The 10,206-nt window shown below is 42.3% G+C and overlaps 1 protein-coding gene and 1 non-coding gene across 2 annotated transcripts; one reads left to right on the top strand and one right to left on the bottom strand.

Moving 5' to 3' along the window:
• Positions 1-474: 474 nt before the first annotated feature.
• LOC130464620 (small nucleolar RNA R71) lies at positions 475-577 on the bottom strand. Its single transcript, XR_008924998.1, has one exon. It is a non-coding gene; the product is annotated as a small nucleolar RNA R71 (small nucleolar RNA).
• Positions 578-5,410: 4,833 nt separating this feature from the next.
• On the top strand, positions 5,411-5,725 carry LOC130463028 (uncharacterized). Its single transcript, XM_056832045.1, has one exon. It carries the CDS (start codon positions 5,411-5,413, stop codon positions 5,723-5,725), a length of 315 nt encoding a protein of 104 aa, XP_056688023.1.
• The last annotated feature ends 4,481 nt before the right edge of the window (positions 5,726-10,206 follow it).

Genomic DNA, 10,206 nt, shown 5'->3' with positions numbered 1-10,206 from the left:
GACTAAGGCGTGTACGGTCTAGCTCATCAAGCCATAACATATTCGAAACGTTGAGTGTTGGTGAGGAACAACAGTAGAGTGAGCAAGTTTTTGAGAATATGGCGCTCCCGGTTAAGAACTTGGGAATACCGGGGGCATTCGAAGCTACATGAGGTATTCAATCCCCAACAACAAATGCCAATAACTTTGAGATCAAGCCCGCCTTGATCAATTTGGTCCAAAGCCACCCCTTTTGTGGGAAGAGTAATGAATCACCTCACGAACATCTCAAACAGTTCGAGCACTATTGTGACACAATCAAGCATAATGGTGTCACATCGGATTACGTGAGGTTGAGATTGTTTCGGTTCTCTCTACTTGGGCGAGCAAGTGATTGGCTTGACAAGGAGGTCAAGCCTAACTCACTTCGCACTTGGACCGAGGTGATGAGTGCATTCTTAAACAAATTCTATTCGCATGGGAAGACGGCGGAGTGTCCCCACAAGATTCAATCCTTTGAGCAAAGGCGAGATGAGTCACTCTTCGAAGCTTGGGATCGTTTTGAGGAGTACCAAAGGGAATGCCCTCACCATGGGATCCCTAAATGGTTGTTGCTTAAAACATTCTACTTGGGGTTGAGCCCAAGTTCAAAGCCAAGTCTTGATGTGGGAGCGGGAGGCCCCATCATGAACAAAACCGAGGATCAAATATAGGTAATCATTGAGGATGTAGTTCAAAACTACCAATCTTGGCATGTAGGCACAAGGAATTATGATGGCAAAGGTAGAAGTGATGATGGTAAGGGTTCGGTGTACGCCATGGAGCAAGCACGGATGATAGAGAAGCTTAGCTCGCGATTCGAGAAGCTTGAAAACACACTAAGCCAACCGCCATCACCATCTACAATTCCACCTCCTTCGGCCACTCTTCTCAATAAGGGGAAGAGCAAGGTTAGTTCTTATGATACAATGCCTCCGGGCACTTCCTTTTGCGACAATTGCCAAGACTTTAGTCACTCCCCCAATGCATGCCCCTTAGTTCATAACTTGTCTTTTGTGGATTATGGCCCTTCGTATGAAGGCGATTTTGATGTAGAGTATGTTAATGCCTTACATGAGAGGTCTAGGAATGATAACCCTAACAATCAAAATTTTGATAGGAAACCTAGAGGGCCCTATATGTATGGTTCCCATCAAGGCTATGGCCAAGGAAGTGGGTATGATAGCCAAAATCGAGGTGGCTATAAAGAACAAGGGTATCAAAGCCAAGCGCCCTATGGTCAACCTCAAGGTTTTGGCAATCAAGGCCAATACAACCAAGGGAGTTATAATCCCAACCATCAAGGTGGAGGGGGTTATAACTACTCTTATGGGAAATTTAGGGGTGCCTCAAGTGGGGGTTATCCTTTGAACTCGAGAGGTCCTTATGGTGAATCTCAAATCCCACCTCCCGGATTCAATGGACCGAGGACCTTTGGCAACCAATATCAAGCAAACCTTAGTGGTTATGGCATTGCACCCCCACCACTCCCGCCTCTCAAGTCTAATCTTGAGGCTCTCATGGAGTCGTTTGTGGGGACGCAAGCCAAGAAGAATGTCGAGTTTGAGGATGGATTCAAGCAATCCACCACTCAATTGAAGATGATTGAAAACCAATTAGCTCAACTTGTTAATACCATTAGGGAAAGTCATGCGAATGCTAGTCTCCCACCCCAAAGTCATGCTCCAAAGAAAATGAATGCCATAGTGACAAGGAGTGGGAGGATTTTAGATAATGTTCCTAGAGCTAATAAGGTTTCTAAGCCCAATGGAAAGGATCAAGAGGGAGTCATTCAGTCTAGTGACAATGATGTGGTAGAAGAGGAGCCTCCCATCAATGATGAAGGTGAAACTCCTATACCAAAGGAGGCAACTCTCCTACCTCTCCCCACTCCTAAACTTCCCTATCCCCAAATATTCATAAGGCACAAGTTGGATGTGCAATTCTCTAAATCCTTGATGTTCTTCAAAAATTGCACATCACTCTCCCCTTTACGGACGCATTGAAACAAATGCCTACCTACTCAAGGTTTCTCAAGGAAATCTTGAGTGGGAAGCGGGATTGCGACGTAAAGGAGACGGTGAACCTCACCGAGAATTGTAGTGCTATCATTCTTAACCAAATGCCACCCGAACTCAAAGACCCGGGTAGTTTTTCTATCCCTTGTGCTATCAAGGAGCTTGAAATAAGCAATGCCTTGTGTGATTTGGGTTCTAGCGTTAGTCTAATGCCTTATTCGGTGTTCTCCAAGCTTGAAGTTGGTGATCTTGTCCCAACTAACATCACCTTGCAACTTGCCGACCGTTCGGTCAAGTACCCTATTGGCAAGGTTGAGGATGTACCCTTGAGAGTTGGTGGATTAGTGATCCCCGTCGATTTTGTAGTCCTAGACATAGATGAGGACGTGCATGTCCCTATTATTCTAGGCCGCCCATTCTTGGCTACGGCAGGGGCCGTTATTGATGTCAAGCAAGGGAACATTACTTTGAAAGTTGGGAAGGATAGTTTGTTTTTTGACTTGAATAAGGCCATGCGTTATCCTAGTTCCACAAATGAGAAATGTTTCTTGGTGGACTCTTTTGATCCCATAGTGAATGACATGCATGAGCACTTTCTCACCACTAATGATCCACTTGAGCTTGTTCTTTTGAATAGACATGGCTTAGGTACTTTAGGGATCGAAGTGGCTAACTACGAGGAGCTCTTGGATGCCCAACTACCTTGCGCTCAACCCGAGAAATGCATGCTTGTGTTGGATAGGAAAGAACCTTTGGATGAAGCCCGAATTGGTAAGGAAGCTCCCAAGGTAGAGCTAAAACCTCTACCTTCAAGCTTGAGGTACGCATTTCGCGGTCCAAACTCTTCTTACCCCGTGATTATCAATTCCTCTTTAGATGATGAGCAAGTGCTCAAGCTCACTCATGTCTTGAAACGTCATCAAAGGGCTTTGGGCTACACTATTGGTGATTTGAAAGGTGTTAGCCCAACCCTTTGCATGCATCATATAGAGCTTGAGGACAATGCCGTCCCACATCGGGAGAGGCAAAGAAAACTTAATCCACCTATGGGAGAGGTGGTTAAGAAGGAAATAATGAAGCTTTTGACGGCAGGGATTATCTATCCTATTTCTAATAGTCGATGGGTATCCCCGGTCCATGTGGTTCCAAAAAAAAGTGGGATGACGGTAGTCAAGAATTCACATGGAGAGCTCATTTCCACCCGGACGGTAACCGAGTGGTGCATGTGTATTGACTATCGCCAACTTAATCTTTCCACTAAGAAAGACCACTTTCCTCTACCATTTATTGATCAAATGCTTGAACATCTAACCAAACACAAGTATTTTAGATTTCTTGATGATTATTCCGGGTTCTTTCAAATCCCCATAAACCTGGAAGACCAAGAGAAAACTACATTTACTTGCCCTTATGGGACTTTTGCCTACAAGAGGATGCCATTCGGGCTTCGCAATGCCCCCGGGGCGTTCCAAAGGTGTATGATGAGTATTTTTGGTGATATGCTCGAAGAAGAAATGGAGGTGTTCATGGATGACTTTTCGGTGGGATGATCCACCTATGATGAATGCCTCATCAATCTTAGGAAGTGCCTTGCGAGGTGTGAGAAAGTCAACTTAGTGCTCAATTGGAAAAAATGCCACTTCATGGTGGAGGAAGAAATTGTTCTAGGGCACAAGGTCTCTCACCATGGGATTGAGGTAGATCGAACGAAAATCGATGTCATAGAGAAGTTGCCTCCCCCGGTGAATATTAAGGGGATCCGGTCCTTTCTTGGGCATGCGGATTCTATAGGCGATTCATTAAAGACTTTTCCTCGATTGTTCGACCTCTCACTAACCTCCTCCAAAAGGAGTGTGACTTTCACTTTGATTCCGCATGTCTCAAGGCCTTTAACACAATCAAGAGTGCCCTTATTTCTACTCCTATAGTTCAAGCTCTGGATTGGTCTCTACCTTTCGAGTTGATGCGCGACGCAAGTGATTTCTTGGTTGGGGGAGTTCTTGGTCAACGAAAGGACAAAAATCTCCATGTGATCTATTATATGTCAAAGACTCTTAATCAAGCTCAAGCCAACTACACCACGACCGAGAAAGAATTTCTTGGCATTGTGCATGCATTTGAAAAGTTTAGGACCTATTTGGTAGGGTCAAAGAAAATTGTGTACAAAGATCATGTGGCTATTCGCTATCTTATGGCAAAAAAGGAGGCTAAACCGAGACTCATTCGTTGGGTGCTACTCCTTTAAGAATTCGACATTGAGATTAGAGATAAGAAAGGAGCCGAGAATGTGGTGGCCGACCACCTATCTAGGCTAGAACTTGGGAGTGTGGCTCCGGATGATGTCCCCATTGAGGATTCTTTGAGAGATGATACCTTGTACATGGTTGGGAGTTCTAAACTCCCTTGGTTTGTTGACATAGTGAATTACTTGGCTTGTGGGGCGATCCCCGAAGATCTCACCACTCAAGAGCGCCGCAAGTTGAAGTATGATTCTAGGCGCTATATTTGGGATGAGCCCACATTGTTGAGACGGTGCCCGGATGGCCTTTTAAGGAGGTGTGTTCCGGATGAGGAGTTCCCTAGTCTTCTTCGTATGTGCCACTCCTCCCCTTGTGGTGGGCATATGGGAGGTGATAGAACCGCTTCCAAGATTCTTCAAAGCATGTTGTGGTGGCCTACCCTTTATCGGGATGCTTGGGCATTTGTCAAGTCTTGTGATCGTTATCAAAGAACGGGTAATATTTCCAAAAGACATGAAATGCCACAAAATCCTATCCTAGAGTTGGAGGTGTTCGATGTGTGGGAAATAGACTTCATGGGTCCATTCCCTTTTTCTTATGGCAACCTCTACATTCTTGTAGCGGTTGACTATGTTTCCAAGTGGGCGGAAGCCATTGCATCTCCCACTAACGATCAAAAAGTGATAGTCAACCTCTTCAAGAGGATCATCTTTCCGCGTTTTGGGGTTCCTAGGGCTTTGATTAGTGATGGGGGGGTCCCATTTTGCCCATGGTAAGTTTAAGGCTCTCTTGCGGAAGTATGGTGTTCATCACAAAGTTGGTGTGGGCTATCATCCTCAAACTAGCGGGCAAGTGGAAGTCACCAATAGGGAGATCAAGTCTATCTTGGAGAAGTCGGTTGCCAAGAACCGCAAGGATTGGTCAATCAAACTTGATGACGCCTTATGGGCGTATAGAACGGCTTTCAAGACGCCAATTGGGATGACTCCTTACAAACTTGGTTATGGAAAGAATTGCCACTTGTCAGTGGAGCTTGAGCACAAGGCCATATGAGCCATCAAAACTTTGAATTTTGAGCTCACTATTGCGGGTGAGCGGCGATTGCTCGATCTCCATGAGTTAGAAGAGCTCCGCATGAATACCTATGACTCCGCGAGCATCTACAAGGCGCGTTCTAAACAATATCATGACGCCAAGATTGAGAAGAGAGAGTTCAAGGAGGGGGAGAAGGTCCTCCTTTATAACTCTCGCTTGAAGTTGTTCCCGGGAAAACTAAAATCCTGGTGGAGCGGTCCGTTCGATGTTGTTCGGGTTTTCCCCCATGGTGCTATCGAGATTCGGAATGATGATTTCGGGTCCTTCAAAGTGAATGGGCATCGTCTCAAACACTATTACTTGGGAGACTCTATTGGATCTTTTGCTACCTTGGACCTCAAGGACCCCCCATGAATTTGGGGGGATCCGTCAAGCTAATGACGTTAAACGAGCGCTTTCGGGAGTCACCCCGCGGCTTCTTTGCATGCTTTTGGTTTAGTTTCGTTGATGTGGGTTCCCACTTTCCACCTATGACTTGTTCGTCGATATTTTGGTGAGTTTGTTCGGTTTTTACCGGTTCTTTGCGGGACGGGCATCTTGCATATGGGGCATTTGGTTGGATGGGTAGCTTTGCCCCTCCTTGCTTAGTTTTAGTCCTTGAGGATATGGCCTAATTCTAGCTTGGGGGGAGTTTTGTTGTGTAGTTGCCTATTTGTGATGCTCATGTCTTGGAAACCATACCATTATGTGCACTTGTATATGTTAGTTTCTTTGTTTTTAGTTTGTTTTTAGTTTCTTTTCTTTTCGTTTGTTTTGTTTGATTCTTTTTGTTTTCTTATTTTGGTGTGTTTTCTTATTCTCTTCCTTTTTCTTTCTTTTTCTTCTTTTTCCTTTCCTTTTGTCAAGGCAAGTTTTTCTAGGTTTTCTTAGGCAATATTCTTGATTTGGGCAAATAAAATTGGAACTTGTAGACTAGAATGCTTTTATTCCCAATTGGTAAATGTTTACACGGTTTTTAATGTCTTGGGTCGAATTTAGGATTTGGTGTTAAGGAAGTTGGTTAGAACTTTGGGTAGCATGCGTCTTGAACCCTTGGCTTGTGGTAAGATGGTGTCGATCTCTCTAGTGATTTGAAACCGGAGAGAGTGGTATTTGCTCCCATGTGAGGTTCATGTTCAAATTAGCCCAAACACATATACATATATTTTGAGTGGCATGGATCCTTGGCATTGACTTTCTTACTTCCCGAATTTGACTATTTCCTTCCCAAGACCGCGACCGAACTACTTTAGGGGACGATAGAGGCATTTCTTTCGGTGACTATTTTTCTTTTTAGTTTAGGACTTTATTTTCTATTTTTCTCATATGTTTTTGTTTGCATTTGCCCCCTTGCTAGCCATTTGAGCCTTGACCCTTCATTTCTTATGAGCACATTACAAGCCTAATAGCCTTTGTTTTGTTTTCACCCTTAGAAGTGATAGTGAAGCTTAGAGGTATGATGCTTGTTAGTTTTTGAATGATTATGCATATTTGAGGAATGATGAATGGCAAAGTTTGGGAAATATGTTGTATATAGTGAATAAGTGATGCAAAGCAAAAATGAGAAATAAAAGTTTTGAAAAAGCCAAAAATAGAGAAAAACAAGGCATGAGAAAAGTTTCAATTGAAACACAAAAAAAAAAGAGAAAATCAAATCAAGAAAAGTGCAAAAAGAGTTGTAGTTTAGAATTGTTGTTGAATAAGCTTGGGGGTACCCCAAATAAGTGGTATGAGTTTGTATTTGGTTCAATATGCTTGAGTTGAGTTCTATCATTGCGCTTCACTTTAGGTATGAGCACCAAATTACCAAATTTGTTCCACACCTTACCCCTAGCCTACGTTACGCCCTGAAAGTCCTCTTGACCCTTTAGATTTAAGTCATTGTCGGTGGAGGGAGGATTTGGTCAAGTTTATGGAATGGGATTGTCATGCTAAGATGTCGGGTAGCCTATCTTATTTTCTCCGGCGCCTTCGCGGTGTCTCGAGACGCTGCTCTCAAGGGTGGAAAAGATCTAGAGATTTGACGTGGTATGCTCGGTTGAAGGGGAATTGATTAGTGTTCACCCTTAGTTCGCTTTGCTTAGCACTTGAATCTTTCACTCGATTTAGGACATTAGTTAGCGTGTACTCATTTATTTGATTGGTAATATTAGTGTTCTTTTATACTCGTTCCATAATAAAGGCCCTATCTTGGATTTTGTAGTTTAATTTCTTTTCTTTTCTTTTCTTTTCTTTCTTTATTTTCTTGGTATGTGCTTTTCATTTTTAGTCTTGCCTTGATTAGATTTGCTGTTTTTTTGTTTTTGTCAGTTTTTAGAATTCGATTAGTTGATCATTCTTTCCTAGTTGAGTTTAGTTTGGTAGAGACTGGCAAACACTTAGCTTGGGGGAGTTTGATGAGCGACATTTAAGTCGCTCTTAGCTTAGGATTTTATGTTAGTTTTTATAGCTTTTTTGTGAATTTTATAAGTTTCGTTCCATCTTGTGCTTTATAGGTGATTATGATGAAAGGTGATGAAAAACAAGTAGAATCAAGCCAAAACAGGGCTTGTGCGATCGAGTGATGGTTTGTGCGGCCGAACAGAGGAGTGCAAATGGGCATAAGAAATATCCAGTTTTGTGCGGTCGAACGTGCTCTATTGTTCGGTCGCACAAAATGGATTTTTGGAGGCAGAATGTCTCAAATTTGGAAAGCGACCGCACAGGTCTTCTACTCGACAACACAGGTTTTGTGCGATCGAACGTGCTCTGTAGTTCGGTCGCACAAGATTGATTTTTGGAGGGAGAATGTCTCTAATTTGGGATGCGACCGCACAAGGTTGCCTACTCGACCGCACAAGAGTTGTGCGCCCACACAAGCCCTTTCGTTCGAGCGAATCATACTGCAGAGGAGATATGAGCCAAAGAGACCCCATTCGACCGAACAGGGTTCCTCGTTCGGTCGCACATGACGAAGGAAGTGTTCTTTGCTGCCTTCGCTCGCACAGGTCCCAGTGTTTGCTCGAATGATTCTTTTACGTTCGGTCGCACAGAGGGTCTGTGCGACCGAATGGCTGCGCGGGCTGCTCTTATTCGAATTTTGGCTTCTATTTGGGGAAACTTATAAATAGATTTTTCATTTTTTTTGTAAGTGTAGAATTTTAGTTGACATTCTTAGATTCTCAAAGTTAGTTTTTCAGCATTTCTAGAGAGAGAAACTCTCCTCCATTGAAGCATCAATTTGTAATTCTCTAAACTCTTCTTCTAATTTTGTGCATTTCAATTCAATTTCTTATTGATTGTTCTTTAATTCCTTTAATTCTTGAATTCTTTGTGATTTTACTTTAGTTACTTTGATCCTTAATTATCTTGTTGATTGTTCAATTGATTGTTTTAGTCTTTGATTCTCTCTTTCTAATCTTTCAATTCCATGCTTACTAGTCTAGAATTAATGGATTTCTTGATTTCTAGTATGATTAGTGAGTAGAATTAGGTTAGGGAAAGGGGAGAATCTAGGGGCCTAATTAGAGGAACTTGATTATTTGATTGATGAATGATTGATGTGATTAAATTGATTTAGTGCTAGGATTTTCCATGATCAATTGAATAGTAGTTGCAAATGCTAGTTGATTGAATTAGATTGGAATGTATGATTTAGGTTTGGCAAGACATTGTGAGCCTAATTCATGCAAGTGAATGATAATTCCTATTATATGCAAGCTAATCTGGCTTAGGACTATGCGAAAGCTTTTCTATAGGCTAGGTTGCTTCGCGTGCTCTATCCGAGAGGTGGCGAGCACGTCATTTGTTTTCATTCCCCTATGTGCTATTTCATTGCATCATTCATGATTACTAGATGGTAGTTCATTTCCCCCGATTTCCCTAGACTATCCCCAACTCCCTAACATTTCCCTTCCTTGATTCAATCTAGTTTAATTCTTAGTTTAGCTTCATAGTGATAATTCAAATCAAACTTCTTGTTCGAACTAGCTTGACATTTAAACTCGAGAACCATAGTTTCTTTGGGACGATCCCTTTACTTTCCACTATAGTTCATATAATTGGTTAGTCTAGCGGTTCTATAAATTTTGTTTGATTGAGGCGTTGATCTTTCAACGACGGAAAAACGCCTTATCACTCTTCTCCCCAGTAAAGCATATCCTCAGCGGGTCAACTCCGGGTATTCGAAATTCAAAATTCAAAATTTTCGATGCCAAGCTCTGTCCTAAACCAAAGGCGGAAAAGCGATGCAAGTACAAATTAGAGTCGTCAAGCCGCACGGAGGTAGACTCTATCCTTTTTCTAACGCTTGTCTTATGCAGGTAACGGCGTACAAAGAATGGTCTTGATTACAGAGCATCTTGACCATTCTCCGTCCCTTTCCAAATACTTTGACTTGCGCTTTCCTAACCGAAAGCTCAGTCAAAGTGGGGGCATCTGTAGACACCAAAATTGTGTCTCCCCTAGAGTCCAATGACGATATCGCCAATAGGTTTAGGCGATTGATTTCCATGTATAAGCCACCAGTTGCAAAGGACATAATTCAATTCTATTTTGAACTATCGTTCAAAATTCAAGTACAAATCTTAAAGCCAACACAATTCCAATCCAAACAAATTCTAATTCCAAAAATCCAACTCCAATTAATAATTCTAATCCATACAAGTTCAATTCCTAAGTTCAATTTCTATTCCAAACTTCCAATTCAAAGATACAAGCCTTGGGTCCAAATTCGAACCTCGGGTTCCAATTCAAGCCCAAACACATTTCCAAAATACAATTTCAAAATCCAAGTTCAATATCAAGAAACTGATTCCACCATCATTCTTTGTGGCACTTTTCCACTCAAAATCATATAAGGAAAGTCCAATTCGGGA

This window comes from Spinacia oleracea, chromosome 6 (genome assembly GCF_020520425.1).
Source record: "Spinacia oleracea cultivar Varoflay chromosome 6, BTI_SOV_V1, whole genome shotgun sequence".
Taxonomy (NCBI): domain Eukaryota; kingdom Viridiplantae; phylum Streptophyta; class Magnoliopsida; order Caryophyllales; family Amaranthaceae; genus Spinacia; species Spinacia oleracea.
This window is presented reverse-complemented; position numbering and strand designations above follow the sequence as displayed.

Coding starts and splice junctions, on each gene's coding strand:
- LOC130463028 (XM_056832045.1), top strand. CDS start 5,411: ATGAATACCTATGACTCCGCGAGCATCTACAAGGCGCGTTCTAAACAA.